This window comes from Pleurodeles waltl, chromosome 7 (genome assembly GCF_031143425.1).
Source record: "Pleurodeles waltl isolate 20211129_DDA chromosome 7, aPleWal1.hap1.20221129, whole genome shotgun sequence".
NCBI lineage: Eukaryota > Metazoa > Chordata > Amphibia > Caudata > Salamandridae > Pleurodeles > Pleurodeles waltl.
The window spans coordinates 1,278,528,768-1,278,548,123 of NC_090446.1; the positions used below are offsets into that span (position 1 = coordinate 1,278,528,768).

Genomic DNA, 19,356 nt, shown 5'->3' on the forward strand with positions numbered 1-19,356 from the left:
GGAGTTCTTGGTCCTTCTAGATGTAGGGCAGTCCTCTGAGGATTCAGAGGTCGCTGGTCCCTGGGGAGAGCGTCGCTGGAGCAGTGTCTTTAGAAATGGGGAGACATGCCGGTAGAGCTAGGGCCAAAGCAGTTGGTGTCTCCGTCTTCTCTGCAGGGTTTTTCAGCTTAGCAGTCCTCTTCTTCTTAGATTGCAGGAATCTGAGTTCCTAGGTTCTGGGGAGCCCTTAAATACTAAATTTAAGGGCGTGTTTAGATCTGGGGGGTTAGTAGCCAATGGCTACTAGCCCTGAGGGTGGGTACACCCTCTTTGTGCCTCCTCCCGAGGGGAGGGGGGCACATTCATATCACTATTGGGGGAATCCTCCATCTGCAAGATGGAGGATTTCTAAAAGTCAGAGTCACCTCAGCTCAGGACACCTTAGGGGCTGTCCTGACTGGCCAGTGACTCCTCCTTGTTTTTCTCATTATCTCCTCCGGCCTTGCCGCCAAAAGTGGGGCCGTGGCCGGAGGGGGCGGGCAGGTCCACTAGCTGGAGTGCCCTGGGGTGCTGTAACAAAGGGGGTGAGCCTTTGAGGCTCACCGCCAGGTGTTACAGTTCCTGCAGGGGGAGGTGATGAGCATCTCCACCCAGTACAGGCTTTGTTACTAGCCACAGTCACAAAGGCACTCTCCCCATGTGGCCAGCAACATGTCTGGTGTGTGGCAGGCTGCTAAAACTAGTCAGCCTACACGGATAGTCGGTTAAGGTTTCAGGGGGCACCTCTAAGGTGCCCTCTGGGGTGTATGTTACAATAAAATGTACACTGGCATCAGTGTGCATTTATTGTGCTGAGAAGTTTGATAACAAACTTCACAGTTTTCAGTGTAGCCATTATGGTGCTGTGGAGTTCGTGCATGACAGACTCCCAGACCATATACTCTTATGGCTACCCGTCACTTACAATGTCTAAGGTTTTGCTTAGACACTGTAGGGGCACAGTGCTCATGCACTGGTGCCCTCATCTATGGTATAGTGCACCCTGCGTTAGGGCTGTAAGGCCTGCTAGAGGGGGACTTATCTATACTGCATAGGCAGTGTGAGGTTGGCATGGCACCCTGTGTGGGGAGTGCCATGTCAACTTACTCGTTTTGTCCTCACTAGCACACACAAGCTGACGAGCAGTGTGTCTGTGCTGAGTGAGGGGTCTCCAGGGTGGCATAAGACATGCTGCATCCCTTAGAGACCTTCACTGGCATCAGGGCCCTTGGTACCAGGGGTACCAGTTACAAGGGACTTACCTGGATGCCAGGGTGTGCCAATTGTGGAAACAAAAGTACAGGTTAGGGAAAGAACACTGGTGCTGGGGCCTGGTTAGCAGGCCTCAGCACACTTTCAAATCAAAACTTAGCATCAGCAAAGGCAAAAAGTCAGGGGGTAACCATGCCAAGGAGGCATTTCCTTACACCCATCCATAATCTTGCTACAAGAGACCCATCTCCTGGGTACCAAATGCCCCATGCTCATGAGGGGAGGCTACGACAAAGTCTACCACGCAGGGTTCACTAGGGGCTCGAGAGGCACAGCTGTTCAGGTGCATCGCTCCCTGCCCATGGTGGTGACGGCCCCGATCTGACCCACATGGCCGCTACGTGGTAGTCAATGGTATCTATGCCCCCCCTCGGGTGTGCAGGGACGGCTCCTCGCTCAGCTTAGGGATGTGATGACAGGACTTCCCCTGGGTTTAACCATAATAGGGGGAGACTTTAATTCTGTTCTTCAGCCGGAAATAGACAGAACTGGACCAGCATCCTTGGGCCGAGCCTCTGGGGCGACTGGGCTGCGTCACTGGGTTGACAGTTTAGGCCTTTGTGACGCATGGAGGACTTGGCACCCCCGTCGATGACAGTACACTCACACCTCCGCAGCACACCACACCCATGCCAGAATAGATCTTTTCCTCCTGCCGGCCCTTGATGTCCCCCAAGTCTCAGGAGTAGAGATTCTTCCTCAGGGGATTTCAGATCATGCGCCCATACTACTCCGTTTTAACGAGGTGGATGCAGCCAGTCGCCCGGTGTGGTGGCTTAATGCCTATTATTTGCAGGACGCAGATTACACCCAGGCTTTTCGGGAGATTATCTTAGCCTACTTTGCCTTCAATCTGAGATCCGTATCGTCCCCAGGTATGATCTGGGCAGCCTGCAAGGCCAAACTCCAGGGACACGCCAGCTACCCCCTTCCAGTGCAAGAGCGTGTTTGTCTCCAGAATGTGTCGGCCCTGGAGGCCAGAGCAATGTGCCTAGAGGGCAGCTAAACAACACCATTTCTCCATCGGCAACACGGCAACTAATCCTAGTGAGGAAAGAGATACAACACACCACCATGGAGGCAGCCAAACATATGTGGCGTGCTTCAGTTGCCCGCATATACGGTTGGGGAGACAAAAAATGGCAAGCTCCTCCACTGGCTCGCCACTCGACCAATGGCAAACAGAATTGTGCCTGAGATTGGTGACTCTGGCGTCCCCTCCCGGTCCCCCTATGATATAGCACAGAGCTTCGCCACTTACTACAGGGAACTTTGAGGAGCGGCCCAGACCCCGGGTTGAGAGAGAGGCCCCCTTGCTCCAAGAGGTGTCCTTTCCGGTGATCTCAGCAGGAGAACGGCTGGACCTTTAAGAGCCGCTGGACCTACAGGAGGTCGTGGAGGCCATTTCAGGCTGGCAGACGGGAGGACGCCGGGCCCCGAATGGCTTCCCGGCGGAGCTCTACCAAACGTTATATGATATCCTTATCCCCCACCTGCTCACCATGAATAAGGAGGCCGAAAGAAAGGGGTGCCTTCCCCCTGATCTAGATCTGCCTACCATAGTGGTAATCCCGAAGACCAGCCCCCCCTCACAGTGCTGTGCGGATTACCTCCCTGTTTTGCTGCTTAATACTGAACTAAAAATTCTATCAACCATCCTAGCCAATAGGCTGAAAAAAAGCAACACCCTCCTTAATCCATCCGTACCAATGCAGCTTCATGCCGACGAGGAGTACCCGACACTGTAGAAGGCAATTACATGTGGCCCTGGCCCACCGTCGCCTACTGAACCCCCAGCTGGATTTCGAAGATGGCCTTCGATACAGTGGACTGGACCTACCTTCAGCAAGTACTGTTAAAAGTGGGACTTGGGCCGCGATTTGGAGCGCTAGTACGACTCTTATACTTTAATCCAACGACCCAGGTGCAAATGAATGGAGTGATGTAGGACCAGTTCCCTATTCGTGGGGGCACCCGCCAAGGATGCTGTCTATCCCAGTTTCTGTTCGCCTTGGCAATTGAGCTACTGGCGAAGCTTATCCGGGAAGAGCCCCTAGTTGAGGGCTAGGCCTGGCCTAACAGAGGGGAGGACCATATTGCCCTCTATGCAGACGACGTGCTCTTGTTCTTGGCTAATCCAGCCCGTAGCGGTACTAGGGTGATGCGCTTCCTAGAGCTATTTGCAGAGGCTTCCGGCCTGGTGCTTAACCCCAGTAAATTGCTCCTGATCCCACTCCACCCGGCCAGGGACTGTTATGATCGGCAAAATACAATCCCAATTCGTCATAATAGTTTCCGCTACTAGGGCGTGCAGATTGCACTGCTACCTGAATTGGCCTGGTCCCTCAATGTAGAACCCCTGACAGGGAAGGTTAAGGAGGACCTCCAGAGATGGCGGCCCCTACCGCTTAATTTCTTAGGCCGGATTGCACTCTACAAAATGATGGTGCTCCCCCGATACCTCTACTTGCTCTGGAACTACCCCTATCCTATCCCCAGGAGGTGGTTCAAAGAAGCAGAGACTATAGCTCGACAGTTCTTGTGGTACAACTCCCGCCCCCGTATGGCAATTTGCTTTTGCCAGGGTGGCATATATGAAGGTGGTTTGGAGATGTCCAATCTTTACCACTACTACCTTGCGATGCAACTATTGGTGATCGACTGGCTGGGAGGTGGCTGGTCAGATCCGGCAACACTCTGCTTTTCAGGCTTGATGGGAATGCTATATGGCAAACCACTGCCGTGCACACTCCCAGAAGTGACAAAGGTGGCGCTGATGGGCTGGAGGGCGGCGCTGGCGGCGACGGGATGGCGATGTCGTCTCACACAACAAACCCCGCTGTGGCAGGGCAGGTGGCTCAAAGACATCTCTGCACTGGAGGGGTTTCATAAATGAGACATCATTGGCATATCACTGCTTGGAGATGTTTGGGCTGGTACTCACATGCAATCATTTCAGGACCTTCAGCAGCAATTCTCCCTGGCCCCCTCCCAATTCCCATAAATATTTACAACTCCGCCATGCACTACACGTGCACATTAGAACCGGGACAATCCTTCCCAAGTTTAGCCCTGTAGAAGCCAAGACGCTGATGGGCCACTTGGGCAAAGGGGGAGTGTCGCGCATATATCGTACATTGACAACACACACATCAAAGCCCTTAGATGAACTCCGTGCACGACGGGAGCGCTGGGTGGGGCCAATAGACGACGGTGAATGGAGAGACGCTCTGATGGCCCCCCGGACGTTGACCATGACCTCCTGCCTTCGGTTGTACAAGCTTATTATCTTCACGCGGCATACCTCTCCCCAGTGAGACTCCATAAAATGGGCCTCCGGCCCCAGGCTGACTGTCCGCGCTGCACAGCCCCAAACGCAGACGACTTTCATATGGTGTGGACTTGTCCGCACATTGTATCCTATTGGCAAACAGTAGTGGCCGAGATTGCTGGGGTTTTGCACAAAGAGCTAGATGTCGCCCCAACACACATTCTTTTGGGAGTCCTTGACGGGGTGAGCTCAAATAGAGCAGACCGGACATTCATTGGGAAGGCTTGCTTGGTGGCTAAGAGGGGCATTTGAAATCAGAGATGGCCCCAGCATTAGAGAAGTTGCGCAGAGGAGTGGACTGGTGCGCTCAACAAGAGAAGCTTGTGTACGAAGCAAGGGGCTGTCCCCGCAAACATGATAGGGTGTGGGGGAAGTGAATTGGGGCTTGGGGAGGAGACAATATCGATACAAGATAATATTCACTTGTCTAATGCGCTGTCTTGGCTCCATATATGTGTATTTCGACCAAGAGACTTTGTTATGTTATGTGCAATTGTCTGAGAAGATGCTTGTTTTAAGAGTCCCCCTCCGCGACCTGTTGATGTTTTATACTGTTGCTATATATAAACTCAATAAAAACGTTTATCAAAAAAAAAAAAAGCTCCTCCAGAGGGTCCCTGGGTTCTGCCATCTTGAATCAAAGGTTGACAGGGACCTCTGGGAGCATCTGAGTGGCCAGGTCAGGAGGGTGACATCAGAGCCCCCTCTTGATAGGTGCTCACCTGGCGAGGTAACAAGTTCCCTTTTCAAGGCTATTTAGGGTCTCTCTCTTGGGTGGGTCCTCAGATTTGCCTTGCAAGATTCCAGCAGGCGTCCTCTGCAACCTTACATCGACTTCTAGCCACTGGATCCACGACTGGACCCTCCAGGAACCGACAAGCTGCATCATCGACAAAGTCTCTGCTTGCAACATTGTTTCCACAGCTCCTTCCAGCTTCTGCACCATTTCCCCGACTGTGCGTCCTGTGAGGGCAGCAAGCCTTCAGTGTGCACGAGAAGGAAGGAGTCTCCCTAGAAGTGACGGAGTCCCTCCCTTGCATCCGCAGGCATCAACTGCAATGATGACCGGTTGCGTGGATCTCCTTTCATCCTGAGCTGCGTGGATCCTGCATCACTGGTGGTGGTCCAGGGTAGTCCTCTTGGTCCTCTCTGCCAGCTGCCCAACTTCGGTGGAGGTAAGTCCTTGCCTTCAAACGCAGAACAGTACCCCTGTGCACTGCATCTCTTGCAGCTGCCAAGGCTTGTTTGCATCTCCTCCAAGGGATCTTCAGGCTCTGTGTAGCCCGGGAACTCCTTCCTGCGACCCACAGCCCTCTTTGTGCTTCTCCTAGGGTGTGGGGCCCTTCTCCAGTTGTGCTGCATGGGCTCCTCTGTGACTCCTGGTTTCTTGTCCAGTGGGTCTCTTGTGGGGGCTGCCTCTTCTTCTGTGCACTCTCTGCCTTGCTGAGGGTCTCCCTTAGACTCCTCTTGTGGGTTGAGTCCTCCTGGACCTTGCTGGTCCCCGGCAGCTCCACTTTTGCTTCACTGCGAATTCTGCCTTTGCCAAGGCTTGTTTATGGCTTTTCCACCCCACTGACCGCCTGCAATCTTCCATCCGGCGTGGGACTTCGATTGCATTCTCCAGAAACTCTCCACCTGCTTCAGGGTTGCATTCCTGACCATCTTCATCCTGCCGTCAACCAATTCCTGCATCCACAGCTGGGTGGGTAGTAGCTCATACTCCTCCTAGACTCTTCTGTGACTTCTGGACTTGGTCCCCTTCTTCCACAGGTCTTACTCTTCAGGAATCCACCGCTGGTTCTTTGGAGTCTTGTCTGTGTGTTGCATTTTCCTCTTTTCCTTCCTTTTGGGTGGTTTGAGGAAAATCCTGTAACTTATTCCTTTCTTCATGGTCACTAGGGGGCACTGTGGTACTTAACTTTGGGGTTTCCTAGTACCCCCAGCTCCCCTCTACACATTCCACTTACCTAGGTGGGGGTCCTTTATTCACATTCCATTTTTTTTTAGTATGGTTTGGGCTCCCTCTAGGGTCACTATTGTCTATTTGCATTTGCACTGTTTTCTATCACCTTTTATGCCTATTTCTGATAACTAGTGTACATATATAGTGTGTTTAGGTACTGTTGCTGTAATAAAGAACCTTTATTTTCATAACACTGAGTTTTTTTTTAATCCATGTGTGTGTGAATGCTGTGTGACTACAGTGGTATTGCATGAACTTTGCATGTCTCCTAGATAAGCCATGGCTGCTCATCCACAGCTACCTCTAGAGAACCTAGCTTCTAGACACTTCACTAATAGGGGAAACGTGCACCTGGTGTAAGGTGTAAGTACCTTAGGTACCCACCATACACCAGACTCCTACAACTGACTTTTACAAATCATGTTTTATGAATTCCATCACAGCAAAAAGGAAACTCCACTACATATGACTGCCCATGCAGTCTACGAAAAGAGAGGTAATGACTCCATTGAATAGGATTAAAAGCTGTGCCAGCTGTTGGCATAAACAAAGGTGCAAACGGATCACCCAATTGCCTTGCTAATGTGTGCAAAATCACTACAAGCCATTAACATATGTCCCATCGTACCCGAAAGTTTCAAATTGGCTGAGGATATAGATCCTTTACTGGATGCTGTGGTCTGCAGAGCTGATTGAACTGAATTTAGAATATTGCCTATTCAGTGTGGACTGAAAGATGAAGAAAAGCCAGTTCCTCCATCGGTTCTGTTCTCCCAGAATGCCGTTCCACTGAAGGAGGTTGGATTTTACTAGTAATAACATCTCCATTCACAAACTAAGCAACACTGTACCCAGCTCTAAAATGTTTCCAGTGTGCATACTCAGCTTGAAGCCCAGCCTATCCTGCCAATTTTCTGCAATGAAGGTGTTTTCTGTATTGTAGCTGACATTTTTATGAATCCATAGCAGCTAGTTTACCATGAAGTCCTTCCTATTTGCAGTGTTTTCAGAGAGATGACAAATTCAAAATTAATGGACCATCATGAAACCGTTCCCCACCAAACACTTGTGGGAAAGAGAAGGGAACATTTTAATGAAAATGTTGACAGACTTCATTTCATTGAGCAGCAAGGAAACCGTGTTGAAATGACAGCCTGTGCAACTACACAACTTCTTGACCAAACAATATGTGGATAACGATATAAATACACATTTACTAAATGTCATGGAACATGTATGAAATCTATATGCAGAACTGAAGCAGGAGATAATTGTATTGTAAGAGACAAAGGTGTTTGACATAATCTCTAAAGCTGAACTTCCATGCTTTAATTGCCACAGTAAGAGTTTCGTCCAACCAGTCACTACAAAACAGGTTACAAAAAACAAAGTTCACAAGCACATAGAGAAAAGGATGTAGCAAAGGAAGGGGTTAATTTATCAAGGACACTCTGTCACATAATGTTCTTCCAACAAACGTATTATTTGATGGAGTTGCTGCAACTAAACCTGTGAAGATCAAACTCGTACAAGAACTCCAAAAAAACTTTCACCTAAAGAATTTCAATTCAAAAAGGTGTCCTCAGTGAAAACTGTTGTTGTTGACTGTCACAATTGCGAATGGTCAAGATTTAATCCATGCAAAACTTCAGAGGTCGTTCAGACTGTTCTACAGATATCAAATTCAGTGTGCATCTTGCAAAAACTGCACATTGTCTTTGACAATTATCTTGAACTATCTGTCAAAGAATGTGAGAGAATCAGATGAATGTCTCCAAGTGGAACAACTGAGCTTGCCTGCATCACAAATTGGACACCTATACCTGTGCAACTTGATCAGTTCTGAGAACCTGGAGATGTTAACTTGCCAAAACATTCCTGTTGCTTTAGTGAACACTGAATTTCCAAGTATTGCAAGTAGAATGGTTGTCAATGAGGAGTTGGTGCCTGCAGAGAGAGATTCAAAAGGTATGGGCCATATTGCTCTAGAACCTAACAGTAAATTGGGGAAAGCTGAAAATCATGCCATGCCACATGTTGAGTGAGTTGTTCGAAATGATTCCAGTCGAGTCACTGTACTTTCAAATGACCGATGTTATTGTGCTACTTAGATTTGTTGCAGTGTTCATAAGTCAAGGAATTTCAAAGTTATGGACGTGTAATGGATAAGACACTTAATCCTGCTTCATATTCTGTACAAGAAACTTGACCCAGTGATGCCTAGTGTTCTTATGAAGGCACATATTCTCCCGGGTGATGACACTCTGAGCATAACTGGAAGAAAGCTTGGAGCTTTAATGGCTGAACCTTTGAAGTTTATAAAAGAATGTTCTGAGACAGAAGAAGAATGCAACTTTAAAGACTTTGAAAAATACCTTGAGCATGTGTAAAAAAAGAAAGAAAAAAAATGTGTTCTGATTGACACACATTTAACGATCTTTGGTAAATTGTGTTCAAGGAATCAGTCCTGCTAAGTGACCTTCCAGCGACATATTGTGTGCATGGACACATTAAAAGAGGGTTCTACTTGATCAGAAGATGTGTAAATGTTGTGGATCATGCATGTGTAGAGAACGATCCATGTGAATTTGGTTGGGAAGATATTGATGGGGTGCTAAAACCCACAAAATTTCTAAAGCGTCTACCCACAGAACTTACATGTACTTGCAAACCCTGTTACAAAACAATGTCCCTGTATGCTCTTCTCAAATGTTCAATATTCTGCAAATGTACCACAAGCGATTGCTGAAACAATTTGAACTATGAAAATATCTAAAACAGGAGTGATGAACATTATTTTTTTAATATTCAGATCATACACATTGGTGTATATGTAAGGATTACAAACCATTGTTTGTTTCATTTCTGCATGTCTTTTTCCCCTCTTTAAATCCACCATTTAAGGTGGAAGGGTTGCACTGAGAAGTTATCTTCTGTCTCAGAGTACTTGGCTCACAAAACCTGTGTTTGGACAGCAAAATAAAGTATATAGGTCTCATGGTTCCTGAAATATTACCAACACAAATGGATGATGGACGGAGTGCTGAACAATGCAAACACTCCCTCCCCCGGTCACAGATCTGGGTTTAATCCATCACTCTTTTGCTCACCATGCCACCCCAGTTTGGACCCAGCCATATGCAACTCAGTCTTGACCCTGTTCCTCATGGGAACATTCCAGCCCGAGCTGCCAGGCCAGGTCCTCCCTGGACTGAAACAAGCATTCTGGAACCGGTTTCAGGGTATCACCCTTCATCAGCCAGGCTAGCTTGAATCCAGTGGCACAGTGAGGAAGGGACCCACGTCTGGGCATACCCTTCCCACTTAGTCCATCATCCATTTGTGTTGCTAAAGTTGCACTGAGTGCTGAACAAAGCAAACACTCATCCCCAGTCACACATCTGGGTTTAATCCATCGTTCTTTTGCTCACCATGCCACCCCAGTTTGGACCCAGCCATATGCAAAGCAGTCTTGACCCTGTTGCTCATGGGAACAGTCCAGCCCAAACTGCTAGGCCAGGTCCTCCCTGGACCGGAAACAAGCATCCTGGGACCTGAAATATTACATCATCGCTGCAACGCACCCACCATTTTAAAAAATGTTGTCCAGAACAATTTGGACGAGATCAGCAATGTCTACCCAAGCTAAATTACTTCTCTGATCAAAAAACACAAATCCAAAATGAAAATCACTGGACAACTATTTTTTTCACCAAGTTGTCAGGGGGCCTGAATTCAATCTACACCAGCACATTCTGCAAACAAAAGCATTACTTGCATGTAGCAGTCAGTTTGCACCTTGCAGTACTTTAAATTTACTTGCACCCTCCCCAGATGCAGAACATGCCACGATTGCCTAATCATTTCTATCTTCATTTGAATATCTGCATAGGTCTCTGTACTATTACCTTTCTATGCACACAGACCCACTAATGCTTCACATCTGTAATTATTTACTCACTCGTTTTGGGGGAAGGGGCGAGCACAATCTGGGGTGCAGTGTGTGTCATGGTGCTCTGAGTTTCGGTTTATCCTAGAAATGCCAATGGAAGCGGTCCATTTGGCTGAGAGTTAGCCATCCCATTCAAGTCCTTCTGTACTGAAAGCACATCTTTATAGAAAAACAAGTTGGATTATCCTGAAGCCAACACCAGATGGCAGAAGTGTGCATAGCATGTGAATCTACAGCACCACAAGTTGCAACAGATAAGTACGTTTCCTTTTCTCGACTGTTAATGGACAATTGACGATTGTGGCTTTGTGTACTAAATTGGTAAGATTAGGGTTGCTAAGCATGACATTGGACACCCGTAACTTTGCAGTATTTCACTACCTACCTTGACACTGTTTTGATATTTAGTCTATGCTTGAATAGCTCATATGAAAAGCTTGCTGAAAACATGAATTGATGTCTGGCCTACACTTTCTCTCTTTACAGAAATGTGAGCGCCTTTTACTGGAATTGCTATGCTATGAACTCTGTCGGCCCTTACAGAGGCTGTCTACTTCCTTGGTGAGTGCCTTCTCTGTTCAGTGATTGAGCGAAATGTAAGAACCAGATATTATTTGACTAGCTTCAGCTTCAGCTACTCCCAATACAGTGACTACTTTCAGCAGCTATAGCCTTTCAGTAGCCGTGAATCTTACAGACTTGGGCAGACAATGGTATTGGTAAATCAAAAGTGCTGACTAGAACCTTTGCCAGGGTAGATTCACATGTATCATCCAAAGGCCATGCACGGGTCATTTTACTCTGGATTTGCTGAGTGTTTATCCCATAAGCGTACATGTGAATTCCCACAACCCCATCCCCGACACACCTCCCACTTCTGCCCCTCTTCACCTCATCTCCCCTGTGTCAGACACCCATTCTCCAGTAAACACATTGCTTTGTTATGTGTGTGTCTATGTGGCACTTCAAATTTCCTGAGGTTCTGTGCTTCTGGTTCACGGCTGCATAACAAACCGCTGAAATGCAGCAGCTACCTGCTTTACGGGCAAAGTCTAGTCTGTTTTCCTTAACCTAAAACAGCAGAACGGAGGCACCTTTTGGACAATATGAACATAAAGTGAAATGATAAAGAAACTACGCCGTATTAGGATTTTATGGTTTTACATGCTAATTTAATGCTTTTAAAAGGGCTGTGTGATGAGCCCAGGCTCCGGGCTCTGTCACCTTTAGAAACAAAGTAGTGGTAAACACAAATGTAGTACGAGTGTTTGATTAAATGCCATTAGCTTTCGGCAACACACCGAAAAATGTAGTTGAAGTAGCATTGCCTGCAGACTGCGCGCAGAGGAACACAAATTACATGGTTTGTCTGGAAAAAAACGGACTCCACTTGCTCGTACACCAACTTATCTGGATCACTGAAGTCTGCTCTAACCCGAGGAAAACTGTGCTTCTGTTCATCGTAGTGCGCTCCTGTTAATACATTTCACCAGACAGAAGTTGAACCAGTCTGCTTCTCTCTGTCGTTGTTTCATCTGGAACATTCAGGTTTGTGATAGCATTATGCTTACATCAAAAGATACGTCACTATCTTAAATGAGTAATTGTCGCTGGCAGTCAAGGAACATTGGTGAATCTGTTTACACATGGTCTGATAATCGACAGTGAGAAAAATGTATTTACAAATGGAGAAAGTTCAAGGCAATTGTCAATCTACCCAGGACTGGACACTAATACACACAAAACAGCTTGTTGATGGCCTTATCCGGTGCTCATACAGTCATGTTATTGCCATCCCTTTCATCTGTAAAGGAGCCTCAAAGCTCCATTATGCCAGGGCAACCACAAGACCACATTAATTGCCAATTCATTGATGCCTAACTCATCTATGTCTCTAACAACCCATCAGTCAGTGACCAATGAACCATGAACTTCTTGTCGGAGTAAAACAGACGACTTCAGTGGCACCCTTGCCCCTTTGATATCAAGCCAGTGGATTCTATCTGTTATAGCACTCGTATGCTTCTGATGGATACTTCTAACCACACCTTCCCCACTTTGTAAATATCCCAAGGTGCTAGACTGGATCTGAAAAACTCAAAGTAGTGTGCCTGCACGCTGGTAAGTGGCATCGTTGGACTCGGTTACACTGCAGAAGTGACGGTTAGAGCCACATTTAAGTGCAACCCAGGTGCGCTGCCAGTTCCTGTTTTTTTTTGTTTTTTTTTCTGCGCCTTCATTCGCGGACCCGGTGCGATGCTCCTCTTTTCTTCCCTGTGTAAAGCAATTTTTTTTGTTGTTTTTTTTGTTTTTGCTCAAACGTTTTACAGTGTGCAAGGGAGCACCACCACTCTAAAGCTACAGGGTTTAAACCTTGTTAGGACTATCGCAGACAGATGTCTGTGACAGATCCCACCCCCCCCCCCCCCATCAGCTGTGTGCTCCTCTGATGCTTGGGTTCAACACACAACTCCAAGGCCTACAACAGCTTCGCCCATATGAATCCAGAAGGCATCCAAAAATGCCAAGAAAAGCTCTACATGGAGAAACAAACACCACGTAGGTAGCAGTCCAGGTCGAAGTACAGTGTGTGGTTCCTCTACTGAATTCTTCCATGCAGTAGATATTTTTTGTGGTTGAAGTCTTCAGGTAAAGCCAAGAAGAAACAAAAAAAGGCCAGGAGGGACCCAGCCACTACCTGTCCTTGCTTTCTTCAGAGAAGGCAATAGGGTGATATTGTGCCTCCAAGTGTCGTTCAAATTCCACCGAACAGCCAGTTCAGTGTTTGGTCCTGATTCATCCAAAGGGTCTGAGTCTGTCTGCAGCGTGGCAGTAGGGTGAAACCTTTTGAGAGGCCATGCAATGCATCTTGGGCTTACTTCCTACTCCCTCTGCTGCGCCATTGGACACCCAGATTACGCACAGGCCTCCAGTTGTTACCTCTGGCTTATATGTTCTCAGTACCATCTGTTTTCAGTGAACCCGCTTCGGGTTTCTCACTAGTATTGTTGCCAACTTCTGGTCTTCCATACTTTGGATGTCGACATGGATGGTGCTTGGAAGAGGGCCCTCAACGTATCATAGTATCTGATTTTGAGCCATATAGGACACTACATTGTTCGATGCCATGCCTATAGCCTGATGTGGCACAATCAGTACTCAATCCATCATATTCAGACACTATTCTACTACTGCGCATCTGCGCACAGATACTGCACCACTCCCCTCGTACAGCCACACCTGTCCACCTGCCCCCAGCAACGGATGAAAGTAAGTCTTTTGCTATTGTTAGGAGGGCTGCTGATGCCTCCACCTCCCTCTATGGATGTAAAAATAAATGTGATCTCAGAGGTACGTCAGCCTGGCCAGGTAGTTACTGAACCTATCCTGCCCTTCAAAGAGACTTACGTGCGCACTGTTGTGCCAAATCATGTTCTGGCTCTTCAGTCAGTCAACAGGTAGTCCGTCCCCAAAGCCCAGCTCCAGGCAACCTGGATTTGTTAACCCAGCCTTCAACTCTTGAGAGTTTGGTGGTGCAGGCTTCCACCAGCAAAGTCCGCCCTAACGCCTTTCTGACTACTTCTGTCAAATAGTCCAAAGGTATGGAAACATTTGGCAAAAACGTTCTCAGGCAGCCTTGTTGTCTGACAGCACCACCTGCCTCTTGGCATAAGGTTGGTGAGATCTTACAGGCTGCCTCGGAAGTCTTACAGGCTTCTTTGACCCAAACCTTTCAGGTTCTCTGCCAAGGTCCTCATCCGCTCAGGCGCTGCTGATTGTCTACAAAGGGATATAGTGCTGCAGCACCACGCATGGATGAGATTGACAGCTTCTCCCGGGATGCCCAGGTGTCTCTAATGGACAGGTGCTTCAAATGTTCCCATTTGGTTGGCAAAAAGGTATACTTTGCCCTGGAGTGTATTAAGTTGAGCCGACCCATGGCAGGCCCTTTGGGCCTTTCAGCTCCAGTTAAGCAATGTGCCAACAGTTTTGCCCTTTTCAAGGACATGCCCGGGGCTTGGCATATTTACTGTTAAGCTTCTTCCACATAAAATCAATTTTGAGGTCAGGCCGTGGGTCCAAATGCCTATCAGAGGCAGCACACATTCCAATCTCCAGCCCCTCCAGCAACAGCCTCAAAACCTCTCAAGTGCTCCCATAGTGACACACAATGGGAGGCAAGGCCAGCCTCTTTGTTCAGGGGTGGCAAAACATAACAGCCGACTAGTGGTTCCTCAATTTGTCCAGCTGTACTACGCCCTGCCTTTCCTTTTTGACCCATTGAACCTGCCACTTACATCAGAGCTGCTTTCAGAGGACCATCTGTCCGTCTTACACCAGGAAGTGCAGAGTCTTTTAGGCAGAGGAGCCATGTAGAAGGTACTGGTCTTGGAAGTGCTGACGGGACCAAGGCCTTTGTCCTGTTTTAGATCTTAACCTATTCAGTGCCTTTGTGCACAAATTCAAGATTCTCACGCCGGCCTAGATTGGACCTACAGGACACACATTTTCACTTCCAAGGCCTACAGATGCTACCTGTGGTTCAAGGAGGGCCATGCAAACTAGTTTGCTTTCCTCCCTTTCAGGCTTTCCAGGGCAATTCGGGTGTTCACAAAGGTGATAGAGGTTGTCGCTGACAATCATTGGAGTTGCAGGGTGCCAGGTTTCCCCTACCTCAGCACCTGGTTGTTGAGGGCTGGCTCACCAGTCAGTCGCAGAGCACTGCCAGACAGCAGCGAACCTCTTGATATTGTTGGAGTTCTCCATCAATCTGCCAAAGTCACATCTGACTTCACTGTAGAGGCTCCCTTTAATTGGAGCCATCCTGGATTTGATAAGCTTTTGGGCTTTTCCTCCAAACCAGCAAGTGTAGCACATTTGAGCTATGGTCACAATGTTTCAGGTGATTTCTGAGGCTTTGTGGCCTCTTTGCATTTTACATACTACTGGCTAACTACGTTTGCTAGCGCATGCAAGTTATACAGTGAGAACTGAAGTCTGTGAGCCCAGCACAAGGGGAACCTGTCAAACTCCAGTCATGTTTCTGAGCAGCCTGCAAAACATATAAAGTGGTGGCTGCTTGACCGCAGTTGAGCCAGTGGCAGACATTTTTACTTACCTACCTGGCTTTGCTGGTGGTGTCTGATATGCCACTAATGGATACGCAAAAATTAGAAGGCTCTAGTCTTCAGCAGAATTTTCGCTCTACATCAGTTTGCTGGATTGGTAGGCGATTCATTTCTCCTGGAAATCCCTACTGCCCACCATTAAGGGTTGGTGCAGGCTTTCAAGGACAACACTACCGCCATATGGTACTGCAACAAGTTGGGAAGGCTGCGGTTTTGAGTCCATGACAGGAGACTGTACGTCTCTGGCCGAATTACCAGGAGATTTACCTGGTGGTACACCACTGAGCAGGACCTTTAAATGGCAGGGTGGACAAACTTGCTGACAATGCTTAGCATATCACAAATGGCAGTTGCACCCAAAGGTGGTGAAGGGTTTCTACCAACAATGGGGATAACCTTTTCACTGTTGAAATTAAGGTGTAATGTCAATGCTTTTGAGCACTGCAGTTCCCAAGAAGGTACTCTCTCAGAGCCGCAGTCTGAGTGGAGTGAAGCAGATGACTCCTGTACGCCTATCTGCTGCTCCCTCTCCTTCCTTGTGTTCTGAAGATGATCAGAATCGACCAGCTGTAGGAAGCTGGCTATATATGCAGTGTACCAATGAGAGGTACACTGTGCAGATAGTACAGATGATCCTTAATGGTCGACGGGTTAAAATAGCCCTCAATACTGTTTTTTACTGTAGTGTGGGGGAGCAGTTTAGGCTCATCAGAGGGTAGTGCTCAGCATTTGTTGAACAGTCAGTAAATGAGACACACACACAGAAACTAAGAAACTAGAGACCAACTTTATAGAAATAGTAAAGATGTTTTTATTAATTTATGCACCAATGGCTACAGATATGGTAAGTACTTTTTGGGTTAGTAATTTGAAGAAATGCAAAAAATACAGCTGTCAAATCAGATGCATGTGCCTCGAATGTGTTAATGTTGTCTTATGAGAAAACATACACTGCACAGGCTCACTTGCAGTCGACTTACCTTAAGTCCAGAAGGACAGTCATGTAAGTAGGAGGCAAGGTCTCTAGCCACCTGAAGTTTCCGGTTATCTCCCCTGGTGTTTCCGGGTGCAGAGGTGCTCCTAGCGGGGGTCGCTTGGTCGCTACGCGTTGAAGGCAATTTGAGAAGTACTTGGAAGGAAAGGGCTGCAAGTAGGGACTGTGACCACTCTGGTTGAACTCAAAGGAGGGGGCTCAGTCCTTGTGGGTCTCAGCTCCGCAGACACTGCCACTTTCAGTGGCCCTGGGCTGGGGCGCTCGAGTGCATAGGTGTTTTGTCCGGCGGGTCAGCGAGATAGCTGCAGAAGAGGGGAAAGAAACACAGCAGAACGAATTCAGGCGCTGACCTGGCTGCTTTGGAAGTCCCTTGACCTGAAGGTATGTGTTTTGCGGCAGACCACAAACAAACCTAGGTACTTGCAACTAGTGGTGATACTCCTGCTATTGTGCAGGAAGGCTCCAGGTATGCTCAGCATCTCGAAGACTGAATGGGTTGATGAGGCTGAACACCTGGACACTCTGGATCCTTCTGGCTCCCTCGGTGGGCACAATGGAGAATGGAAAAGTCGCGGCTGGTGCCTGCTAGTTGCAGGGAAGTGGCTCCTCCACTCCAAGGACGATGCTGGCTGGTTTGTGAAGTGCTAGCAACCTTCTGAAAATTTTGAGATGCACAGCTGCAGGACGAGTTGGGGCCAGGCGATTGTCGTTGTTGTCTATTTTCAGTCATAGTGAGTGAACATGGAACCCATTTTATGTACATGTGCTGGACAATGTCAACAGGAGTTCCCAGCTTTCATGATGGCTACGCTGAAAATAGCGATGTTTGGTATCCAACATCTTGTATTAATAAACCCTCACTAATGCCAGTGATAGATTTATTAATAGATGCACCCAGAGGGCACCTCAGAGTCTTGCTGATCTGTGAAGGAGGATGCTTAATAGGTGCAAAAGCAAAGCCTGAGGAAGAAGCACCGGACTTGGCCCCGGCCCTGCCAGTCTGTCTGCTGTTCCTGTGGATTTGCGCCAAAATGGCTTGTCCTACAAGCTGTAGTGCCTCTGAAGTCCTGGGATGGCTGCCTGCCTTCAACAAAGACCCAGGAACTCCTGTGAAGCAGGAGAGCTGCTTCCTTGGATCTTGCAGGCACCCCAAGAGAACTGAGAGGACTCTGGACTGCAAAAACCAGACACGTGAAAGCACCACTGCACCTTTGGTGCCTAGCCCGAGCTGAAGTGGCCAACATGGTCCCCCAGCCCTCCAGAGACAAAGCCCACCTTGGACTTGCCTAGTGTGTACTAGTGCAGCCTCTGCCCGCAGGCCTCCTCAACCACAAGTGCTCCCAGTGGAGAAAACCCAACTCCCCAGGACACACCTGCACCCGTCGCCCCTGGCCTGTGGAGAAGAAGACCAAAGGCCCCCGAGCATCTCAAGACTTAAACCCACCTGTTGGTTCTCCTCGACCATACTCCCTGTCCAACTTTGCCGCTTCTTTTCAACCCGGACCGATCCCCATTGACTAGCATTGGTCACAGACACTGTGCTACATCTCTGCACCCAGCCGCCCCAGTGCTGCATGGTGTGACCTGTTTGTGTGGTCCTGATCCTTGCCCAGTACTTACCTTAAGTCCAGGAGATTGGTCCTGTAAGTCGTTGTACTATACCTGAATGCAGTACCTTTTTTCGCTCTATACGATAACATTGCAGCTTTTAAGAATTGTCTACTTTTCAGAACTGAAACATTTATCTTGCAAAATATACTTACCTGATAGTATTGGTTCTGGTGCCTTAACATATATAAAGATACTTGCTATTTTTGTAAATTGGTGTGGATCTCTTTCTTGAGTTGTCTCATTGATTGTGTGTGCATTTGCAGATGTGTAACACTCCCCTCTGATAAGCCTAAGGCTGTTGGACCACACTACCCCCTAAAAAAAGAGCACCTTAGGATTGCTAGAGCAAGCCCCTGTCCACTTGCGAGGGAACCCCTGAACTCAATTGCATGATCAAGCTCATTTTGAAATATCATATAAAGAGTCAGCTTCCTACATCAGACAAATCTGAGTTCCTGGTACCTTGGGGCCACCCAAGAACTCCATTTAGGGGTGTTTCGGGGAGTGTAGGCTAGTAGCCAGTGGGCTACTTACCCCTGGGGTGACTACATCCCCTATAGGACCACTTACTTTGGGAAGTAGGCATAATCTGTCCCATAATTCCTAGTTCCTACGAAAAACAAGATGGTGGACCCCTTCTTTTGTGGGGCACATCAGGCTGTCCAACCTAGGGTGCGACTAGCCTGGTAGTGCAACACTCCTCCTCCTTGCATAGCTAATTTCCTGCCTGTCCTGGTGCCAAATGGACCTCAGGGCAGAGGGTGACATTCCCCAGGTCTGGGAGAAGCCAGGGTTGTTTATCAAAGGGCGGCAGAGGCTTTGCAGCCTCCAAGCCTGATATGCTGATCAGCTAGCCATCTTGCTGGAGGAGGTGCTAACACCTTCCTTTGAAGCATGCATTGATTCTGGGTCAGAGTGTGGGCTGTCACCTCCAGGGGGGTCAGAAACCCATCTGTGGTGGCAGGCTGGTTGATACCAGTCAGCTTGCAGACTAGAAGACTAGGTAGGTATCTGATAGAGACTTCTAGCTGCCAATTCCTTACCTTTGATTTCTCCCCAAGCCTCAGACTGGATCACAAAGATTTT

At 48.0% G+C, this 19,356-nt stretch overlaps 1 protein-coding gene across 1 annotated transcript in view; it reads left to right on the forward strand.

Annotated features, from left to right (window-relative positions):
- The window catches only part of TRIM28 (tripartite motif containing 28), a 373,881-nt gene that overhangs the window by 293,382 nt on the left and 61,143 nt on the right, over positions 1-19,356 (forward strand). The window contains exon 15 of the mRNA XM_069200493.1: positions 11,023-11,097. Coding sequence (XP_069056594.1) covers positions 11,023-11,097 — 75 coding nt within the window. The remainder of the gene's footprint in view (positions 1-11,022; positions 11,098-19,356) is intronic.